This window comes from Syngnathus typhle, linkage group LG11 (genome assembly GCF_033458585.1).
Source record: "Syngnathus typhle isolate RoL2023-S1 ecotype Sweden linkage group LG11, RoL_Styp_1.0, whole genome shotgun sequence".
NCBI classification, from domain to species: domain Eukaryota; kingdom Metazoa; phylum Chordata; class Actinopteri; order Syngnathiformes; family Syngnathidae; genus Syngnathus; species Syngnathus typhle.
Window position 1 is genome coordinate 11,151,214 of NC_083748.1, and position 24,129 is coordinate 11,175,342.

The following is a 24,129-nucleotide window of genomic DNA, read 5'->3' on the forward strand; positions in this document are numbered from 1 at the left end:
GCGTAATTATTATTTATCTTTGGAATAAATGGCACTTTTTGTTTCATTTATTTGAAATCTTTTTGGATCCTTCTATGACTCCGGCGATTGTCATGGAAACAACACGGCGTCGGGTATACAATTGCGCTGCCTCCGGCAAGGTTGCTCGGGATTTTATATTGTTTCCATTAAATCTTCTTGCTCAAAAGCCCTAATTAATAATCCCGTGACATTTATGTCTTCCAGCTGTAAGCTAGGCAAGAAACAATTTACGTCACCTAAAGCTTTTTAACAAATCAATGCAAGTATTTGTAATTGCTTGTTTCACAAGATTAAAAGTACTTAGACTTGATCTTTGCCTCCTGTTTAGCGGCCAGCCTGACCCGCGCCCTGCTCGTAAAAACACAAGTCGTGGTCATCAGCATTAGCCCTCAGCAAAATGCACGCGCTATTATATTATTCCGACACTTTTTTATGCTGCAACAATTTACAACTTATCAAATGCAGTTACCTAAATTGCTATGGGCAAAAGACCGTATAACTGTCTCTTTTTAATTATGATATCGTTTAATGTCGAGCCAGATATTCGGAGTCGTGATGACAAACACAAGTCGCTATTAAATTGCATCGGATAGAGAAAAATAACGGCAAATCGAAACCCTTGTGGCACCGTCGCGGTATTTCTGATCCTCCTGCAACCAATTGTGTATTGGCGACTTTAAAACCTTCACGTCGTATAAAATCCTTCACCTGCGGACCTGCATGATATCTCATGTTGGTGCCGGTCGGTGTTTCTTATGGTTTAGGGCCCAAAATGGGCCGTGGGTTATAATTAAGGGTTACAAACTCGAGTAAACAAGTTTTAGGGTTTCAAAGTAGAAAAATAAAATATGGAAAAAAATAAAACCCTTGAACTCATCGTAATATGTAATCCCTGAAATAAAGCCAAGTGCAGGAAAAACAGATCGAGCCAGAAGAAGCGGACTTTACAACCAGCATTTTATTGCATGTTTAGAACGCTCACGTCAGTAGTTGGCACTGACTACAACAGAGTGGTCTGCATCGGTTAGATGAGGAATGAGGAGGTGACACATTCGTGGAAGCGATGCGTAAAAATTGAAAAAAACAAAAAGAAACAACATCGTTCATCCTCCAATAAATAAAAGAAAAGAAAGACCGAGCGGCAAGATGAGAACGTGGCCCCGTGACCCACCAAAAAAGTGCACGGTAAGAGAGGCTGAAATCCAAGAAGCGGACTGAATGTTTGGCGGCGATGGAAGAATCTATAATAACCTCTGCCCGCCGACAATGAGACTTTAAATCAGAAAATAAACAACAACGATAAAGGCTGATGAGGAGGGCAAATCTGATAATTCTCCTTTAAAAAATAAAAACAAAGAAGACATTATTTAACAATAGTCTTTACATCTTTTACATCTTGGCACTGCATATTTGTCTTTTTCCTATTAACTCCATATAAAATTATCATTGTTTTATTTTTAGGGGCCACTTCCACCATAAGACCCTTCCTTCCACACGAGCCGAGAGTTTGTCATGCAACACGTCTCCGTTTATAGAGAAAGCTTCCTTTTGCACGTTTCACATAGAAGGCAGTGGTTGGACCATTCAAAGGAAGTATCAAAAACACAACAAAGGGAAAGTCTGTACAAAAAAACTCCAAAGTCAACCAAAACAGAGAAAATTCTGTTCCTATATTACAGTTGAAAATCCCAAATTGGGAGGAGGATCCCGCCCAGCTAGCCAGCCAGCCAGCCCCCAAATCTGCCATGATGATTTTTTGATTTGTTTAAATTAAGAGTTACGAAGGTGAATTCATGTGCGGCACAATTTGATATCCCAATACTGTTGAGAACGCACAAATCTATCTTTTGACAGAAGTGAAGGGGAAAAAAATAAAATTTCAACTGAGTCATCAGAAAGCTAATTGTTTAAAATCGTTCTTTTGCTTCATCTCACACACACCTACATACGCACACACGCACGCACGCACGCACGCACACGAGCGCAACCGAGTGCTTGATGCATGAGCAAATCAAAGACCGAACCTCGAAGATATCCTCCACATGATATTTGCCTTTTACTAAACACCAAAAATATTTTTTGTTGAATCTGCTCAATTTTATTTTGTCAAGTGATTGCAAAAAACTGAACAAAATGTATCTGGATCCAGATGTTTTTATTTTTTACAACCATTTGACAAAATAAAATTAAGTAAATTCCACTCAACAATTTTACTCACTTTTAGGCTGGGACTAGAGGTTGTCGGGCAAATCGGACTGTTCTCACCATCTGCCAGACTGGTACTGACACTGTGATGCCTCGTTTGGACAAATTGGCCTCTTCTACTTTGTTATTTTTTTTGGGGGGGGGGGGGGGGGGGGTGAGCATTAAACGCATCTGTCACAAAGTACCTTCTGCCCATCTTAAATTGAATTGAGTGCTTTGTTTTTAATATAAAAACCAATACAGAAACTTAAAAACAATCAGAACGTCTCATCTGTGTTAGGGTACATTGGAAGCCAGTCGGGATGCAAAAACAGCTAAAAACAGGCATAGAATCATTCAAAAACAGAGACATGAACATGGAATATCGAAACAAAACATGGCATGATTTCCGTGGTCCACTTGAAGTCAAGAAAGTTGTCTAAAATGGTCTCAGCAAAGATTTCTTAATTTTGTTCCTCCCCTTTGCTCTACAATATTAATAATATTATTTACCGCACTTACAAAGACAAAATGTTTCCCTAATTTGGTTGGAATGGCTGGTCAAAGCCTCTGGCTCATTATTTTTTGGTTATTGCAGTAGCCCATTTTGTGACACCTCCTTTGGTTCACAAATCGCAGCGATTTGAGAAAACTGGAGGAGGAAGCCATTTTGGGCCTGATCCACTTGCTGCATGGTTATTGATTTTGTATCTCTTTGGTAGTGTCAGAACACCATTTTTAGCACCCGATGATTCCCCAAAAGCCACATACAACTGCGAGAATAAATAAGAAACAAAAGTGGGATTCATAAAAGACCAATTTTTCTAACTGTGTCGATAAGTTGTCGGAAATGTGCATTTTCAGACCTTTCATTGGTGTGAAAATCTGGAACGGGCAAAGTTAATTGCAAATATTTCGACTCTTTCCCTTCCTGAAGTAAACCTTCTTCTGCTGTGAACTGATCAACGCCCAGGTCAGAACAAAATCACAGCGAAAGAAAGTTTATCTGGACTCAAGTTAGAAATGACAGCGAGGAGAAACCCACACAACAACGGTGGCTATGTTCAGGAATTAGTCCAAATCATTATCTTGCTGGTGCACGCCTGACATTTTAATTTTTCCCTCACTAAACTGCTTGTAAGTGATCAAAAATTGTGTTGCAGCCCAACGTGCTCGGGTCTGTTTCAAAGTGTAATGTCATAAGGATAAATCAGAATCTGTATAATTTCTCTGTCATTTATTCACATCTTAAATTAAACTTCACGGATGCACGGAGAGTGCCTTCATCATAGGAATGCTGCAATGCCAGTGGACTTCATTAAAAGGGGTGGCGAAGGGGCGCTGAGGTGATGAATAGCCAGGCTACTTTTTTTTTTGGCAGAGTAAATGACAGAAAAATGATACATTGTCAGACTTTTTTTTTTTTTTAAAACAACATTAGAGGAAATCATAAACATTCAAGTGCGGAACACACAGAAAATCTCCACAGCATGGACATGAGGTCTGATGAGTTTATAGAAAAGACCCAAATAAAAAAAAAAGACAACATCAATAACAGCCTTTGCTGATGGAAAGACATTGTGTTGATAAAATTGAACTGTCCCCCAACCGAAAAAAAACAACCAAACAAAAAAAACACCCCTCTCACAGTAGATGGACTCATCGTGATGCAAAGTATTGAAGGCAGTGAAAGCACATCCCCCGATTTGACATGTCAGTCACTTGGTCTCTGTCAATATGTGTCCTCACACAGGCAAGATGTGGGGAGAGGGCATAGAGTGGGGGGTGGGGAGGAGCAGGAGGGCAAGATGCAACCCGTCACAGTCCGCCGTCCTGCCCGAGTGCTGAGGGTCTTCGTCCCCTTCTGGTCTCTCATCGGTGAGGCGAGCGTGTCGCCGCGTACCAAACTCATCTATCCGTCCGTCGCAGGGTAGAAATCAAAGTTGCTTTGACTTCAAATGTCAAAAGAGGCCGGGGAAGGAAAACAACCCATGTTTTTGTGAGTCACAATATGTTTTTATGGCACTATTCAAGAGGGGCTTGGCGACGGCGGCAATCAAGCGTCCGAGACGGCGTCTCCCAGACGGATGCGCGGCTTTCACAGCATGTCATCGTGGCCCTGGTCGTCGTCGTAATCTCTGTGGTGGTCAAAATCGGGACTGTGATGGACAGTCGTTACCAGGGAGAGAGGTCCTTCGTGCTCCTCGAGGTCCAGTGGTTCCTCTTTGACGCTGATGTGATGCCTTGACCAGCAGAGGAGTTCAAAAATGAGAATATGCTTTGTATCATAAAGCAGAGGTGCCAACCGAGAGAAATGCACTTCAGGAAATCTACAAACTCTTTTGGATTGTTGACAATTTGTTTGCGAGATTATGCGACGCAGGAGTTTTTGAATTACGGGCGAAACGAGCTAGTGATAGGGACAAAACGGAACAGTTGGCAGCTGTGTAACCTTTCAGGGTGACTGTAAAGAAACGGGAACAAAAACAAATGTCTGGCATCATTTGCGGACCCCCCCCCCCGCTGGAGCCAATGATCATTTCTTTTCAGGTATTCTAATGCGGGAACGGATCCACGTGTTTTATTTTCATGGCAACCAGGTATTCACACGGAATTGATAAATGAGGAAGATTAACCGCGAGAGACGGGAATGGGAGAGAATGGACTCCGCCGAGCGAGCGAGCTGTTGTCAGCCTTGCGGTGGCGCGCCGCGTGTTCCCCCTTCCTGCTCGTTAACATGCACAACCTGCGAGACGGGTCTCCGGAGGATGACCCCGAGCCGGCTTCTATCATTAATCAACTTCAAGCAAACACAGCCCTCAGACACCACCGCGCGCGCTTTAAACCCCGCAATTAATGCATATTTTCAAGCAAGTGTCAATAAAGGAAGAAAAGCGCTGGCAGGGAAGGCGTGCAAAGAGAGCAGCAGCCCGACCGCCCGCCCGCCCGACCGCCCGCCCGCCCGGCCGGCGCAACTCTGCGATAAGAAACGTGGCCCTTAGGAGAATAATAACGCTGTCACTTGTAAACAAGGCAAAAACATGAGCGCCACCCCCCTCCAGCTCACAGTTTGGCTAAAAGAGGCACTAAAGAGATGAAATGTGCCAAATTTCTCATTACGCAAACAGAGCAGGAATAAAGCGTGAGGGGCGACGGTGAGTGTGGCAGAACCAAGGCGATAAACATTAAAAGCAGCTGCGGGAGACTCGCCGCGCCACGCCGCCGTCGTCGTGGGGGCTGAGCGGCCCACTGCCGAGCGCTGGGCTCATTTACCCGCGCTGACAAGGTACTAACGGGCACTTGCTTCTTTTCTCAAGCTCGTGTTTGACAATCAGACCGTATGCTAATAAGCTGACATATTTTGTTGCAAATGTGGGAGGGGCGGGGAGAGTAAAGTCAGGTTTTCTATCATTTTCACATCAAAGTAACCCCACAAGCGCTGTAGCCTGAGGCACGAGTCTGTGGCTGCAAGGCAGACATGAAATTGTTATCACTCGACTATTGAACAGCATGCTGATTCAACACTTTGCTTATAATTAGCCTTCTCTGGATACCTGACGTTCATTTGGCCAGTTTAGAAAAATGTTAAGCTTGAGCACATCTTGACTTTGGAACGTATGAATTTGTTGAATTTTGACGTCAACCACATTAATAAATATACATTTCAGGATGGGTTTAAAAATTACCCAAGTGTTTGTTTTTAATATTAAAAGTGTGCTCATGGACTATAATATAAAGTTAGGAATACCTTTTGAAAATGCTAATTGAATATAGACCAAGTCGGGTTTTCCAGACTTCTTCTTATTTCTTGCCTTTAAATATTTTGTTGTCATAACGACTGAAACTACTTGAGTTCTCTTTGCTTTGTGCACTCCAAATACAGTCGCCTTGCCTTTAACTGACAAAAAAAAAAAATCCATATTTATTTTCGGCAAACGTACGACATAGAGCTAATGCCAACGTGGAGCGAATAAAAAATCAAAAGAAAAGCGCTGAAACTACTTTTGTCTTGGCATAAAGCATATACACTTAATTATGAAAAGAAAGAGCGAGAGTGTTGAGCCTAAAGCGAGACGCGGAGGGGCAGAAGGGAGAAGCAGGCTGCCTTTAGGCCAGCACACCCATCCTGTCTCTGCCTTTCCTGTTCCACGGCCATGCTCACAGCTACAGTATGTTCTCTGTGATAAGGGATGGCACTTTCCTCTAGTTGGCCCTGAGCTTTTTTTTTTTTTTTTCCCCTCTCCGCGTGCGTTTTGTTTGCAGGCAAAATTTCGGGAGGCCATCCTCGAGTGCTGTGCCCTCACATCTGGAAAGCATGCGTGGCGCTGTATTATTTTAAGCTTCAAACAACTTAGTAGACACTCCTACTCAACAAGTGAATTGGGAACTGCGGTTGGCAGGCCAACCGCAACTTTCCAACACAAGAGTTTTGAATCATGTCCCCTAGACTAATTTTGCTTTTCGTGTTGTTTTTCTTTAGGCGGCTCCTCCGCACTGTTTAATGTGTCGGAGCTCATGTTTCACGATATCTGAGCCGACGGTTAACTCACTTTGCGCTCTGTAATTTGGAAAGTGTTACATTATTCTGAGTTTTAAGACGCAGTTTATAAATTGTTAAAATAACAAAGGGGGGGGGGGGGGGGCGACTTCCTTTTTCTTCCTTGTTGGTTTCGACAGAACCGTGTCAAAGTTTCAATCTCCCTTTTCTACCGGCACCATTCAATTTTGTTCATTGACAACATTTGCCGAATGGAAGATCGAAAATATTTTCAAGGGAATAGTATATGCCACTCACATAGCTGGCAGCGGCGAGCGTCCCGGGCTGCTGTCACTGCCGTTGCTGTTTCCATGGTCCATTGCTCCGTTCATCTCTTCTCGGATGGCGTTTGCCAAAGAGTTGAGGGTGGGACTTCCAATGGAAGCAGTTGTGTATAGAGGTATGTTGTTCTCTGCCATCGAAGCCTGAAATGCAAGCAGGCCCCGAGCATTAAACCGGGAACGGAAGAGAGTTGTCAGCACCTTCTCAGTCGCCCATCATTCTTTTTAGACAAATACATCGAGCCATGACTTTAGGTGACTGAGGAAATCAAACCGAGAAGCGTGTTTTGCTTCCCAGAGGTTGTTTTTCTATTTTCACCTGGAATGCAGCGGAGAGGGCCGGCCCATAGCCAAGGCTTGTCTGAATATTCTTCACCAATGCCGGACTCCTACAAAGATAAAAATTGAATTACCGCCACTTGCTTGCACCTCAGTTACGGTATCATATTTGCTAATAAGAAATCAATGCACTTGGCGGGAGAGCAAAATACATTTAGTGGTGGAGGAATGACAAAGTATCTTTCAACACACTGAAGTGCATGGCAAGCGAGAACAAGTTGAAGACAAAAGCATGACGGTTGACCGCATTCACAGCAACACTGATGGGGGAGCATGCATGGTTGGGGAGGGGGGGGGGGGGGGTGGCTTACTGTACAAGCAGCTCATCAAAGTTCACGTCAGCGGCGTATTTCCGAGGGCGGCCTCGCTGTACGTGTCGGCCGTGCTTAAACTCCTCATCATCAACGGTCCAATAGGACCCAAACTCATCTTCTACTCTCACAAAGCACTTATGCAGGGAAAGGTTGGTGCGAACGGCACCCTGGCAAAGCCGACCGGTGGGGGGACAGCCAGATGCGGATGCAGTGTGTGACGACACAGACCACGGACGGACACACACACACAAACACAGGGGGGGGGGAGACAATGAAAATAAGCCAAAGCCGCGGTGTGTTACGGTGCATCACCAAAAGCCTTCTGAGAGCATGGAGGGGAGGCACGCCCAAGCAAGCGGGGACTTTGGACGATGTGGCACACAGACAATGAGATGGAGCAGCAACAGCGGTGGCAGCAGCGGCCCTTTCCCATCGAGGAACTCAAACAAACAAACCTACCCACTGATCTTTTGAGGCCGTCTCTTTTGGAACTCTATTTCGTCCACTGTCCACACAGCCCCTTTTACGTTTTCTACCCGCACAAAACACTTGTGTAGACTAAGATTATGCCGGACTGCATTCTGCAGTTGTGTAAAAACAAAGAGACAAAAAGGTTCTATCAGTAAACATCTCTGCATGAGGAACACTTCATTAAAAAAGAAAAAAAGAAATACACAATTTGCAATCTTTGTCACGAGTAAGACTGGGCATTGATAATTTGCCTTTTTTAGGTCACGTCTTCTTTTGAAATTTGGTTTGGTTTTGGATTGTGCGTCTATGAGCTCATTTGTGGTTTAGTGCAAAGTGGAGTGAAGCCACCCACCAAGTGAGCATCCCGACAAATTACAGCGAGATTGTTTATGGTCCATTCAAATGCAATAAGGAGGTCATTATCAGGCATTTGGTAAAAGTAAGGATCAAAGTTAATCAATCATTGTTGGCCGAAATTCCATTGTGGCAATATGTCATGTAACAAGTTTGAATACGTCAAATGATGAACAGAAACGTTACCTTCCACGTCGCCGCATTGCGTCTGAAATATGCAAACATTCGTGTGAACCAGTTGTAGATTTCGTTTAGCGTTAGCTGCTTTTCTGGAGATTCGAGGATCGCCTGGGTAAGGAACAGTGACAGAAACAAATATTTCAAATGTTGCCTCCTTCACAAAGTAATAAATAAATCATAAGAAACTGTGTGTGTGTGTGTGTGTCTGCAACAGACAATTAACCCCCCCCCCCCCCATCCACTTTTCATTCAAATAGCAGATTTGAATACATTTTCTTTTGTGGGTGTACATGAAGGGCATGGACAAAAAAAAACATTTCTCAGGCAGATTACAGGGCAGCAATTATGGCCAACTCAGATTAATTCCTGAGATTCCAGATTAGTGGGAGCAAGCCATAATTGACTGGCATTCTTAAAACAGGTTCATCCCTACTCTTGTGTGAAATGAATTTGCTTATAATCACCCAAATGCTTAATCACATGGAATTTTCATCGGCATGTTTTTTGAATCTCGTACGCATGCAATCACTTGAGGTTGACTAATCAGTTAAGTCGACATCCAATCAAATTTGAACAAGAAACACAGAGAAACTAAAATGTCCCCTAAAAAGCTGAATTGAAATTATTGGAGACACTAAGGCCCTGATTTATTACAGCGAGAACCCAAATAGCGAACGGATAGCAAGCGTTGTTAGTGTGTGTGTTGAAAATGATTGACTAAACTTGTGAAAATATTTTACAAGTACTCCAAATAGCGGCTGTTAAATTGCGTGTTTGTTCAATTGAACATATTTCAGGCGCTGCTGGCAACAGGTATAAAAATGACGGTGATTTCTTTTGATAAACTTCTTTAAGAATAAACAAAAGGAACCACGTGGTAATTTAGCGTCTTTGGCAAACGCAATTCTGGATGTAACCAGTTAGCACAACAGTTTACATAACCATTTGCATGAGCGATTAATTATGCAGCAGTTTTTGCATGTGTAAACTGTGAGTAGATGAGGCCCTAAGTGATTCCTGAAGAGAAAATAGTATGTAAGACATTACCTGTCTTATTAATGAGGCGTATGTGAACGGCGGTCTAACATCTGCATTCATGTAAAATTCTTTGTTCTGGCTGAGATCTGCAATGACAGAAAAGGTTGAAGTAGCATCATTACACTGGGCAATACCATTTCAAAAAGAGAACATCTGTTTGGGTACCTGGAGAGATGGGCATGTTGTATTTTTCAGAGTAACGCCGTCGCATGGGGCCCATGCTGTGGAGATTGTTGGCCGTGATGACAGAGTGAGTCTGCGAAAGGGGTGTGAGCGGCGCTGTGGGTGTGGTCGGGGTCTGGGGCAGGCTCAGCGGAGGAGAAGCTTCAGGAGGGATGGACTTTGACAATGTAATGTTGGACACCAAGTTGAGCTACAAGAAAGAGCAAAAATAAAGATAAGCTCATTTAGTGCCTGTTTTTTTTTTAAATCTTTTGTCTTTTTTTTTTATAAGTAGTCTGAGGCCTGTGTCAATGCTGGGGTTAAGTTATAATGTCAACAAGGTAAACTAATTATGGCAAGTGCTCAGAAGGTATAACATGGCTTGAGGCAGCTGGAAGCAATGTCCAGCCTGGAAATTTTGAGTCTGACCCATATTTTGCAACATGATTGCTCTTGTCAAATTAAACCTTCCATCTGCAAGAATGTACAAAATACTTTTTTGTGTTGATAAACACATACGGCTGAAAGTTAGGCCCCAAACACACATTTAAGCCGCAAACACACACTTGAAGCACTCTCACCAACAGCAGCGAGAGAAAAGCTATTGCAAATGATGAAGCAAATAAATCACACTCGCACAATGCTATCAATAGTACGTTGACTTCTCTTGGTGAGGATTAGCCGGCTTTGTTTCTTCTTTCATCCATATTCCCCGGCCGTAAACACGGAGAGGTTGCAACAATAGCCCAGACAGGCTGGTAATAGCCTGGCCTTTGTTTGCTTCACCATTTGGACTCACTCCAGCGTACAGACAAAATGAGACTTCAGACTGAAATTAATTAAATGGTAATTGGTGATCTAATTATACTGGCTTTGACTCTGCAAGCTGCTAAAGAAAATAAACAAAAAGTCCCTCCTCAATTATGTATGGCGTTAAAAGGTCAGATTTCTGACAAGAATGCTTAGTGACACCCAGCGCGGGCACAAGCACGCGTCGGCGATGTAACGAGTTTGTTTTTAAAACCCGCAACCTCATCCATCTTATGAGAATAAAATGAACCCTGCTGGCTTGATGTTTTACACGCACGCCATCGGTGAGCATTAATCATAACCAAAATGCAAAATGACAATTTGCTGTTTTATTGTGCCACCTGGATACGTTTTCTTTTATCATATAATATAGCAGACCATTGTGTAACAACCAATTTACGGGAGATGAGTTTGCATTCATTCGGCAGGAGGTTTTCTGGGGGTGTTACGATATCTCTCACTCACTGGGGGGGGTCACGTCCATGACCTGTGTAAATCCACCAATCACCCAGCCAAGCCAGACATCCAGTTACAGCACTTGATAGCAGATTACGGTGGCTAATGTAAGAACTTTTTATGAAAGGAGCCTATTCATTTGCATAAAAATCTGAGCTCCCCTTGAGAGCGTTCTTGTTGAGTTCTGACACAGCCATTTTCGCAAGCCCCGGGGAGACGGCGATGCTATCGGCCGCCTCAGCCACTTTTCATATACAAATGTCCCGGTGTCAAAGCCCACTTTTGGCACTCTTATCTACACCATCAGTGTGTGACACAGGGACAGCGTTAACAGACAGTCTTTTGTGGTTGTCTTTTGATGTCTCCAGGCAGGCTATGTTGATTCTTACGGCAGAGACAAGTGAACATGTCGCCTTTGCACATCAATAGGCCACTGTAAATAAATGATCCAAGCTGCACAGTGTCATGAGACACACGACTCTTGCTTGTCTATGGTCGGCGACTTTGGGTGAGTTTGTGTGTGTGTGTTCCGTTTTGAATTCAGGCACTGCAGTACAATGATCTTTGGCTCGTGGTGTGATGAAAGAAGTGTCATTCAGACTGTTACATGGTCCCTTCAAAAACATGACAGAATAGCCCATCCCATTAAAATGCCACATGCTAAGCACTTGTGTCAATAGGATAAGGATTACACTGCTGCAAGAAAGCTAATTATAAGAAATATATACGGTGTGTGTGTGCATATATACACATCCACACACACTATATACGTATAAATATACCTCAACTGGGTCCTCGCTGATCGCAGCTTTATATTATTTCTAGGGATTAATTCTTTTAAAATGGTCAGTGAACCCTCATCCATCTATTTTAGAATATTTTGTTTGGAAAAAAAAAGTTTTTTTTTTTTTTAATATATCAATTTTGTTTAGTTTGTTCATAATCGCACCAATTCAAATTTTATTTGAACTTGATTATTATATTAATTTTTAGTATAATTGTGTATCATTTGGATCCATTGTGACACACAGGTATGTTATCTAACAGGACACCTTAGACGTTCTTGGAGATGCTTTAATGATGACTGTGATCCAGATGTCAATTATTTGGCTTTAATAATCAATAGTAATAATGATAAAAGATAATCTCATGGGGCAAAGAGGCAGAGCTTCTATTCAGTTACCGAGACGAAGCTGTTTGTGTGCACTTTATCTCTGACACCAAATTGAATCTTGGATGTCAGCAGATGTGCTCTCAACAATATCTACTGCCTCCCTGGAGACAACAGCTGTTTTTATTTAGTAGATAAAACAAGAAGACGGAGGGCCAGATTAATGGATACATATGTGCCAATTAAGACAAACAAAAGAATGGCGGGGGTTAGGGTAGACGGACGATGGGATGGCTCACCGGTTGTGGCGTGGCTTTGGGCTCTGTCGACTTCACATGAAGGTGTGTCATCATTGCTTGCAGACGCTCTTTGTCCTTTGTGAGCTGGAAAGGAGGACAGCACATTACTTTTTTTTCTTTTTAAATGAGTACAAACATCATTGTGACAAACATGTTTTTAACTGTGGTCAAAAGAATTTGGGGATGCTTTGCTGCTCATAGTCAACACCAAGCAAAAGAAGAACTGTGTGTTTGATAAATGTTCACTCCAGCTCTTGGAATATTAAACAACCAGAAAAGAAATGAAATGAAGCCACATAATGAAACAATTTAGATGATTTTAGTAGTACGAGTTATTTATAGGAGCTATTCCCTATTTTAACCAGTAAATGTCCAATTGAAGCTAGTTTACTAGTCCATTTAAAGTCCCTCTAAAAATCAGACAATGTGAGTGATGGCTTATCTTAAATGTGATACTCTTTTTTTTTTTAGAAATTCTAAAAAAACCTGTAATAAATAACAATCCAAAGATTTTACAAAGGAAAATAATCTTTTGTCTATTTCTTGTTATATTTCATCACTGAGTTTTTTTTTCCCATCACCTCTATGTGAGAGATTTCTTATTTTATTGTCCGCGCAAAAGATTAGTCATAAATAACTTTTAAACCCAGTAATATACAAAACGTAATTATCTTCTCTACTTAGCTCCCGGCTCTTCATATATCTTTTTCGAGCTGTCATGCATTCATAACACATTTTTAATGACTGCTTACTTGCCAATGTACAAATTTATTTCATTGGGCGTCTACGGGTGACCCCGTGGTTGATGTCAGACGAGCTCGGGAGGGGTGGGGCGGGTGTTCGACGCAAAAGCATTGTCAGGAGAAGAGGACATAAATATTTGGTCCAAAACAAAAGCCGAGACAATACCTGCAGCTCCAGCTGTTGCACGACCTGCATTTGCACCCGACACTGGGCGGTGCTCCTGTCATCCAAAGCGTGCTCATTGTTAAGATGCCTGGAAAACAAAACACAGAGCAAGAATTAAAAAAAAAATGCATGTGTCACTTTTACCGTGGAGCAGCTTGTTTCAGTTGGTTGATGTCAGAAACAGTCCAGTCAAGTCGCTTTTAACGATGCTTGCGAGGAGCTGCAAATAGCTGGGAAGAGAATAATGCTGTATGGAGCTGAAATATATCCAAGCAAATTCCTTTTTAGTATAGATGGATGATAGTCAGTGTTATATGGCAGATAAGTGGAATGACTGAAGAATTGTAGAATTTGCGCTGGCATTCGGATAACACGACATTTGCATACATATCTGTGTCCCCCCCCCCCCTTTATTTATGTAATTAAAATATATCTAAATATTTTAAATAAAACCCAGGCAAACAGAAGAAGCAAATGGGAGCTGTCACCAACTTGAGTTATGGATATAATTATACGTGATCATCTTATACAAGAAAATATATTCTCTTTGCCGCTACTTTTATAACTAATCTAAATAAGTAGCTCGGCAGGCTCCAGACAAGGTTTTTTTTTCCCCCAGTGATTCATATAAAATGGTGCAGATAAGGTTCACGAGTGAAGGAAATATGATTGGAGGAATTTTATCAGCCGCCGCATGAATTACTGTTTGAAAATGCTTATGCAGGGGCATTTCATTAATCATTTAATCATAATCCGGGCAGGATGTTTGAACTGATTTCACAAATACCCTTTCATTTCACTACTTCATTATGCTCACTAATGGATCCAATATATTATATATATATCATAAATTATATCACATCTTCAGTGACCATGTAGGTCACTGTCACCAGGCTCGTCTCGGCGGCGCCCGGCTTTAGAAATACACTTTTTGCTGTCGTTCACAGCAAATCAAAAATGGTCAGTGACGGCATCGTTGGGGGGGATGCTTTTTATCATAACTTGTATTAAATATATTTTTCCTCTTAATATGACATTATGAGACTGTTTGTGGTTTTCAAGCCTCCTTTAAATCTGGTACTTAAAATTCATTATTGTGTTGATGCACAGCATTAAGATAAAACATTCTAATTTCCACGTCTACCGATTTCTACGAGCTTTCTGTTCATTTGCGTCAAGTAAATGTCCATTCAATTTAAGTAGCTCTGTAAATGAAGCTGGTAAATATTTCGGTGTATAAAAATGTTCAAAGAAGAAAATAATAGGTAAGGATGCTTCAACTTCAATTTAAGCGGCACAGAGTGAATTTTCAATGAAGGGCAGCCGACGTGAGCAGCTTTGAAATTTCTCCGTTCGTAGGCGACATATGCCCCCGCTTCTTTTCATCCTTTGTTACATTCCACTTTATTTCTTCTAATGACATGGAGAGTCACAGTGCATAATTAATAGGAAATGAAATATTCAAATGGCCCTAATGCGGCCTTGAGAGAACTGTCTGGACACGAGAGCAACGGCGACGGCGAATTGACAACGACGGAGACGATGAATGTTGGCGTGTGTCACTTTTTGGACTTCAGATGGAGGCACTTTTAAAAGCTCTGAGACAGACTGACAATGTTTCATGTAAATGGCACAATGAAACAAGTCACTCAAGACAAGCCTGTGATGCAATCCTTTTTGTATGTCACTTAGTTTGCCCGTCACTTTTGTTCCTTTGCAATTACTGACAACGGAAACGAGACAAAGTGATCTTAAGGTCAACATTTCTTTTCCCCACTGAATGTTTGGAATTCAAATTTACAAATGGATCATTTCTGTTCTATGCGTCATTTGATTTACAGCTATTAACACAAGAATGATTTTCGTTTCTTTTTTAATTCCTCATGTTCTGCCCTTGCTAATCTCAGAATTGGGAACGTGCACGGGGATTTTGGCTTGCAGACAGAGCAGCACTAGAGGGCACTGCAGTGTTTTCCTGGCACTGACCCCTGGCGCGACACTGTCCATTTCGTTCTTGACCGCTCCCCCCCCCCCCTCCCCACCGAGCTCTTACCACACACACCCTGTGTGTTCAGCACAAAAACAGGAACGGGGATTTGGTGCTTTGTGTTTATCAAGATAGTGAACCAAGGTATGTCATGTTTTCTTTGAAACAGAATAAATACACATGCAGTTTAAAGCAACATTCGAGCCCGGTGTTGGTTGTTACTGTTGGCATGTGCCGCTGAAATGTGGTTGACATTAAAGTCCTTCTCACCTTTCTTTCTGTCTGCTAGGCAGTGTGTGTGCTGCTGACTCAACACTCACAGATTGATAGAGCTTGACTTCAAGTTTCAACAATCTCTTCCATCCTCTGACATTTTAGTCCACTAAATACATTTTTGTTGTTGTTGTCATTTTTATTCTTTTCACAGGCCCGCAGCAACGCTTGCCTGGCTTCATATGGAAGCGCTTAAGGCTTTGAGAGTTAACACCTTGGTGAGCTGCACGCACACTGGCCTGCTGTTAGACAAAGACGGCTTTGTGGAGACTCTCCCCAAATGTTTTCTTAACATGTTCCAAGCAGTTTGAGCAGGCAACTAAAGTAAACAAGATGTTGCCATGATAAAAACACTTGTGAAAACAAAGCCGAGCGCACTTACACACATTGTTAGGGAGGGTTCTACTGTGTGTGTGTGTGTGTGCCCAGAATTTGATTCCCTTTGCTTGTATAAACAAAGGGCGAGGCAATGTCAGAATACAATAAAGAGTGAATGATTTAAAGGCAACCCCCCAAAGGCAAAATACATGCGAGGGTATTTGGATGTAATGCACATTTTAATACAAGCGTTGTACGTGACAATTGGAAGAAAAGCAAAAGCTACCCGTCTGTTTAGCAAACTGCACGGCACACTTTCTATTTACTAGCAAACAGGCCTCCGTCGTAAGCACTTCAAAGGCAAGCAGCAATGGTGTGGATTTATGCAAACGATCAAAAGAGGATCCAAAATATTGACAAAGCATCAAAAGTCGCAGTCGTCTCTTCAGGCTGCGCCGCACGACACCTTTGGCCCCGCGTCTGTTGGGAGGCTGTGTGAGCGCTTGTTTTGGGATAATGGAATTGTGTCATATCTTGTTTAAAGTGAGACTAATCCGGGGTGACAGTGAGCCATTGATCTGCTGCCACGCCGCAGATGTTTTCATCCTCTCCGTAACCATGGCGCCGTTATGAGCTGGATTAACAAGAGCGCGCCGCACACCCCGAGCTTGATAAGCAAACGCGGGGTCTCAGGCGAGCCAATCGTGATGTATAACAACAACGGTCCGCGCCTGGCTGAACATGCTCTAATCTATTCCTGACGTGTCATTTCAAAGCAGGTGTTTCTGTCTGAGATAGAGGGCTAACACAGCAATGGAGTGGACAACAATTCAGAAAAAGTGTAGAAGCCGAAAAGGAGAACGCTAGGACATACAGCGAGGGAAAGAAAGACAGAAATAGAGCACAAAGCAGTCAAAGGCAAACAACAAACCCCCGTGGTCCCCATGACAAGGGCAAACACGCAGCGCGCCCAAAGTGTGGCCCGCTACGGATAAACATCCTACGGTTGTTTGTTTGGGAAAATGCTCCCCGTCACCATGGGAACTGCACTTATCACGGGAATTAGAGGCCCATGCCGTCCTCCGAGGGAGGCCCGGGCTCCGTACCCTTGTCAAGAGAGAGGACCGTCCCATGCAGGCTCAGGAATAACAACTAGCTTTTGCGCGGATGGTGCCACAAAAACATGTCATCGACCCATCGCCGGGACACACGTTTGGAAATGGAGGAGAGTGCCTTTTACTTACTTCAAGAATGAATGGAAATCATCAAACACCGCTTCGCATCCGGGCCACTTGCAAACACCGTGACCATAGAGAGGATGGCTGTGGGGGTGGCAGTCTTCAATGGTGGATCTGAAGGAGAAAGGCAGAGGGGGGGGGATGCAACTTCACTTATTGCCACAATGTGAAAAGCAACAGATGATTTTCAAATTGAGCACAAACTGGAAACATTTCCATCTGGTATCAATTCGCTGTACAGTATCTATTTACTGTCGCCAGCCATAGCAGGGACATCTTCGCAAAACTCACTCTACATCGTCCTTATGGCAAGAGGTGTAGCAGGAATGTGAGCCCAATATGCTCTTGAGAAAAGTGGAGAGGCTAGCATGAGAACAAGACAGTCCGCCATATGGAAACAAGCACGACAACAGCCTGAGGGAGCGGCCTGTATCGCTCCCACCTGTGCTTACTAATGGTGCATGGTGCTTCTCACCTCAGCTGATGCTTTCCAAATACTGCACTAAAAATGACACTATTTATAGTGTCTAACAATTGGTGTAAAAAAGTATACCAAAGTCAAATTCCTTGTTTGGCATGCTCAAACATGGCCAATAAAAAATCTTGAATCTATAGTGATTCATCTTAATTTACCACGATTTTGCTATTTGCCTATGGTTCTAATTCTATTTTTTTTTCTTTTTACATTCTTTCTGAGCACTCTTGTTTGGTTGTATTAATCTGATTTTCAAACATAAACAGCAATAAGTATCAGCGTGCGCAAACAAGGGGCATTTTAGAAGTAGAGCTTTAAATGTGATGTATAATTTCTGCATTTTTGAGAAAAAAAATCTTGAAGAAAAAAAAAAAAAGAAAATATCCCATGGTCCAATGCATTGTATTACATTTGATGTGCACCACTGACAAGTATTTCACGATGCTCAGTTATGGGGCAGCCTGAGGGTAGAACGCGTAAATTATATTATAACCGCGGGCAACCATGTCATTGGTTTCTTTTGGAGACGCGAGAAGAGAAAGAAACAAATCTAAAGCCTTTGCTGCCCAGTTTTCATAGGTTGTGATCTATGTGCAGAAACAGAGGCCTGTTCTCAGCCTGTTTGTTCTTCAAGACGACTCGGCGGCAGCACGTGCGGCGGCGGCGGCTTCGGCGTGTCAAGACGGCAGTGATTGAATTTCTCCTCCTTCCTCGAGACGGAAGCGCAAAGCCGATGAGTGATTCCTGTGGATGCACTTAAGGTTTTAGTTGCAGGCGTCGTCGTGCCTGGCCAGATTTGATATGACACATGAAACTAACTACACGGTACTTAGGGCCCGCTGTAAACCAATCTGAAGCCGGTCGGGAAAACAGGTCCATCAGAAGGGAGGCGTGTTGCTGTTGCCTGACAGAAGGACTTGCGAAACCACATCAATTAAAATTCATAAAGTTCATTAGCTTCAGCATTGGCAAGACGGCAGGATGCGCTCGTCAGACTGGAATTTTAAATGCGTAGATTACTAGGCGGTTCTTTCTTTGAAATATGATCAATAACGGTGTTGTGTAAACTTGATCTTCACAAACAAAGGTAAATTCAACATGTTTAAATGCTATGAACTGTCTATTTCATTTTTTTTTCAGATAGGGCTTTTAATTCTGTAGTATCTGTTATTTTATTATTATTATTATTAATTTATATTATTTTATCTGCTGTTACATGAGCAATGATTTATGACACAATTCGGGCGAAAAGAGTCACCTGCTTGCTTTTCTGACAGATCTAAGATACGACGTATGACGACATGACCAGGCTGAGAATATTCCATCTGAATACGGTCTTCACCTAAGCTTTCGCGCTAAACTGCCGCTGACATCTTTAATCTCTAACACTCAGCGTTCGCCAGCTCGAGCGCTATGTCGTCTTCCATGTTTTTCTGCAACCGATGCTCACCTTGTTTGCTCACTTGTGACCATGTGCGATGGAGTGAGTGAGTCAATATCACCCGCTTACACGATGCTTCAACACACGAGCACACGCACGCACTGCTGTGAGCCAAATGAAGAACCGGAAGTCAGTGGATCGGATTATTTTCTACTGTATGAAACCTCGTGTTTCCACAGGGGAATCTTGGAAAAAAAGATATATATATCTGAATTAAAAAGCCAGCCTTAAACCGACAAGTCCCATATAGGGTTACCAAATCGAAAGAACTCCAAATGTGTCGTAATGTTCTCAAGTAAAGGCAATCTGAATGACAGAGAGGCAGACTTGACCCCCTCATTAACACTACTGAAATATTAAATGAAATATAAATTAATCATAAACATGGCAATGCCTGTGGGGGACATTGCAATGTGTGGAGACTGCAAGATTATGAGACTTAATGAGAAAAATGTAAGAAAGTACATTATATGAGATCTCCGACAATGCCGCTGTGTCCTCACTGATGAGGAGCCACTGTAAGATGATATAAAATTATATAAAAAGCAAAGATGAAAAGGGAGGGCTGGATAATGTATGTTCAATGGACATGTACATTAGGCACTGCCACCACTTAAAATTAAATATAACAATAATGACGTTCTGCCTTTACACAGAAAAGAATTTCATAAAATAGAGGTCGTCCGAATATATTTCGCAATCTCAAATTAATACCGTTCCAACTGTGCAAAATTAAATCACTCGGTAAAGGCAGAATTTTTGTGAACCGGCTTTTTGTGAGCGTATGCAAATGATGTCTGACAAAAAGGAAGGGCTTACATTTCTCTCTTATGACTCATGTACTGGCCGTTGGTGGGGGTATGCTGGTTGTGGAGAGTGTTCTTTGGCGGGGCCGGCGAGGACAGATCCAGGCCCCGGTGGCCGTTGTTGCTGCCGTTGTGCTCCTCCTTCACGTGAGCATTTGTCACCTCCTTCCATAGCTGTTGCAGCTCTGCGGGAATCATGCCTGCAACAAACAAAATTGGATCATCAAATCAATTAGCGGCTAATCCAACTCTCGTCCTCGCCGTTTAATTCAATCATTTGTCTGTAAACAAAACCGCGTATTAATTAGAATCCCAAGCAAGTACTTCTCCCCCCCCCCCTCCTCAGTTCTCCTGTCATCTGGATAATGTTTGTGTACACAAATCCCTTCGTACTCACGCAAATTTCATGCCCAGAGTAAAATCATTAACATTCAGACAAGGCATGAAATCTGAATAATGGCCATCATTTCGGTGTCGTGCGCACACGACAATAAGTTTACGAGCGCAACACTAGAAAACATCCCCCCCCTGCCTCTTTGAGAAACAGGACCCTGGGGTAATATTCTCAAAAGCGCATTAATGTGCAAAATACTTAAAGCTCTGCACCGCCTCCAATTGACACACAAGACTTAAACCTCATTTAACAAGTCAAGCACACTGCATCTCGCACAGCTCTTTGAAAAATAAATCCCTTCAAGACAGATGACATTATTGGTGTGTTGACTACGCATCCACAGTGTGTGTGTGTGTGTGGGGGGGGGGGGGGGCATACGTGCGTGTGTATGTGCGTGTTCCTGCTTTGGATTGACAGCAAACCTGAAACCCGGAGGTCAGAAGTTGAAATAAGAAGACATAATCCGGTTTTTGGCTTTTTTTTTTGTCAGTAAGCCATATACTCTAGTTTTTTTTTCTCCTATAGCATTTTGTCACCTGAAAAGAATGACTTAAGTCATGTTTTGACCCCAACTATTTTTTGTTTGTAAACATCTCATGATGCTGGCCAACCATACTAAAATCGGATACATTCCGATCAATTAATTCAAAGGATGAAATAAACCTATTAATAAAATTATTTATTTATTTTTTTAATATAAAAAATATAATATAATATAATATAATATAATATAATATAATATAATATAATATAATATAATATAATATAATATAATATAATATAATATAATATAATATAATATAATATAATAGAATAGAATAGAATAGAATAGAATAGAATAGAATTTAAAAAAATGACCAAGGCCATTACTTTAGGACGGTAATTATTTTAACTAATTAATTGCGCAACCTGTTTATGACAGCCGTTTAAAAATAAAAATAAAAAAAACTGGAAAATCTGAAACTGTGTGTTGCCATTCCAATCCAGTCTGCTGATGTTTAAAAGCTTGGCGGTAGAAGTCCTTGCATTTGTGGTGCGCAGAAAAACAAAACCTGCCAATCGCTTAACATTACAATTAATTAAAGCAATTCTCCAAATGAGCAGTGTTAAATGAAAGATGATTTGCACGTGCTTATCTACTGGCGTTTCTGGTCTCCAGCTCCCCCTCCCCATTTCTCATCAGCAGCTCCATGGATATCACAAGTGCTCCTTTCAAGCACCAAATTGTCATACGCTCGTATGCAAAACGCTTCGTCTTCATTTATCCCTGTTGTGGAAAATAAATGTGAGGTGAAGATCTCAGTACGATCAGCAAAAATATTTTTAATTTGATAAGCTACTAAAGATTTTAATTATGCTGGTAATGGAGAACATTGGCCTAATGAGGCGGAGGACTCCAGAGAGACGCCAGGGCTAAGAAGTGTGAAATGAGTCTGATAGGATTGCTCGAAATTCACACCAGATCGTTTGCATATCAAAGAGCAGGAAATGATTGCAGGACATATCAATAACCTTTCCACGTTCCAAGGAGCGTCTTTCCTCATTGGACTATTTCAAGGCGCTGCCTGGCATTCCGCCGGGCGTGTTTTCCCTTTTTGCCTTCAGCGCCTTGCTGAGTTCTAATGGAAGTGCACGCCCATGACAGGCAAAACATGCTTCGTATCACCGGCGGCATTTGAGCATGCAAATCCCCTGCTTGCCGATTTACAATCACATGACTAAATGTTCCATTCAAGCTTTGCGTGTTATGAAAGAGACTTTGAGGCAAAAGTTGCTTTTTGAGAAGAAAGAGAAGGTCACCGCTTGATGCTGGTGTCCTGCACTTAGACAGCGGGAACAATCATTTTCCCCCCACTTGGTGCCCGCTGACAGTGGGCGATGTATTTTTAGCCGATGTGCTTGACAGGGCGGCCCACACCGGCTCAATTACCAAGCAGTCCCGGTGACCCCCAACTCCAATGTTTACTTCGATGAAAGCGCCACGGATGGAGGAGGCCGACGGAGTGGGACCAAGGTGTCTCTTTTTGGATCTCGTCTCTTTCGTTCCTCACTCTTACCTTGATCTAAAACTCCAGCAACAGCTCTGGCTTTCACATAAATGACACTAAAACGCCATCGCACAAATTTCCCTGACGACGTTATCTTTTACGCCTGAACAATCGAGTTGCTTTTGCAGATGTCTCCATCCGATTACAACCTCGCATAACGACATTGATCCGTAAAAACCTCTCTCTTGCCCAGGCGGTTTGTCCGCCTTTCAACCGCCCGATTGGTTTATCTTTCCTCTTTCCATTTTTCAACACAACGATTCCACTCATTACAATGGGGAAATACGGACAAGCCCGTAAAAAATGTATGTCGGTGGGACACTTGATTGATCACCCGCCTCCCAACTCAATTTTGCCGCGGCAGGAAGCTGTGGCACGGAGACGGGCCGGGCACTTCAACCTCTTCCTGTCCTTGTCCCCCTGTACCCAGGTGACCATGTTCAAGCAAGCAGAAAGTTGATTTAAGGTTCATAATGACATCAGTTGCGGGCCGTCATCCTAGAAATAAAAAATGGCCCCTTGTGCTCTAGACTCTTTAAACCGGGCTGTTACTCCTCGCACACGGTGCCGGTGTCATGGGGGGGGGGGGGGGAGTGACATTGCTATTAGTTTATTGTTCCGTCAGGCTGGGACCTTAGTGCACCCCTGTTTATGTTGCAGTAATCATTGGCCTGCTGATATGCACCCCTAGGCCAGAAATATGTGCCGCTTCTTGCTGCAGGAACTATTACCGGTAACCCAACGGCTGCATGTATCAATCACTGACAGGTCGGACACATTAGCCACCGCTGTCCCTGATGTGCTGCTGTTCCGTGGCCACTTCATGGCTGGCCACATTCTTTGCTTTCATATTACCGGCAAATTTGTCTTGTCACCGTCCCACCGGCTTCTCGGAGGCAACTTAAATGATGTTGTGCGGCAACGAGACCTCTCGCAAGGCGAACTCCGAGGGGCACCGGGCCATTTTAGCCACAGTGTGCAGATGTGGCATGTGTGTGTGTTTTGCATTTAAATGAAAACACATTTTCAAGCCTTCAGCAATGTGAGCACACTACTGGCAACTCTCTTATCAGGTCAAGAGGACGCGTGTGTGAAAACGTGTGTGAATGTGGTGGCGGTGAGACGGGGCTTTTATCCTCCAGAGCAAATTGTTATAATTTATAACAGATATCGTCTAACTGCTTCCAGGACTTTGAACATTAATGTCAAAAGAATTTACGGCTGCACAAACGGATAGTACGGAGGCTACCCAAATTGTGTTTGACTTTGTTATCTACAGGCTTACACAAAATTTCAACAGCCTGTTGGAAAGCATTAATTATAGGACATTAGAATGATACAAAATACATTAAGCTAAACAAAAGTGGTTTTATCTTGGGGCTTTTTTGTGGTTAGAGAGTTCAATCATTTTTAGACAGTCTAAAATCTCTGATTATTTTGTGAATTGTTTGATTTACACAGGAATAATTTGTGCTACTAAAAATACACACCATTTATATCTATTTATTCTTATTTTTACATTTGGGGAACTATATAAGAGCCTACTTGGAAATTTTTTGGCAAAATACTCAATTATATCATTCGAATAAAGTACTTTACAGCATTGGATATAAAAAATATGGAAAAAATAGCAAATATCCACACTTATAAACTCGACTGCCACTTTCCTGCATCATTGCTATT

The 24,129-nt window shown here is 42.4% G+C and overlaps 1 protein-coding gene and 1 long non-coding RNA gene across 5 annotated transcripts in view; one reads left to right on the plus strand and one right to left on the minus strand.

The window, feature by feature from the left end:
- Positions 1-961: 961 nt before the first annotated feature.
- foxp1b (forkhead box P1b) overlaps positions 962-24,129 on the minus strand; it is an 86,385-nt gene continuing 63,217 nt past the window's right edge. For all 4 annotated transcript variants that reach the window (XM_061291084.1, XM_061291083.1, XM_061291082.1 and 1 more), the window contains exons 9-19: positions 20,018-20,204; positions 17,289-17,396; positions 13,467-13,554; positions 12,558-12,641; positions 9,885-10,092; positions 9,729-9,805; positions 8,688-8,789; positions 8,136-8,257; positions 7,343-7,412; positions 7,001-7,167; positions 962-4,448 (exon numbers count right to left, since the gene is read on the minus strand). In XM_061291084.1, the coding sequence (XP_061147068.1) occupies positions 4,304-4,448; positions 7,001-7,167; positions 7,343-7,412; positions 8,136-8,257; positions 8,688-8,789; positions 9,729-9,805; positions 9,885-10,092; positions 12,558-12,641; positions 13,467-13,554; positions 17,289-17,396; positions 20,018-20,204 (1,358 nt within the window). In that variant the 3' untranslated portion in view covers positions 962-4,303. The remainder of the gene's footprint in view (positions 4,449-7,000; positions 7,168-7,342; positions 7,413-8,135; positions 8,258-8,687; positions 8,790-9,728; positions 9,806-9,884; positions 10,093-12,557; positions 12,642-13,466; positions 13,555-17,288; positions 17,397-20,017; positions 20,205-24,129) is intronic.
- LOC133162119 (uncharacterized) lies at positions 15,506-18,869 on the plus strand. The gene is made up of 3 exons (XR_009716180.1): positions 15,506-15,597; positions 15,881-15,944; positions 18,355-18,869. It is a non-coding gene; the product is annotated as an uncharacterized LOC133162119 (long non-coding RNA).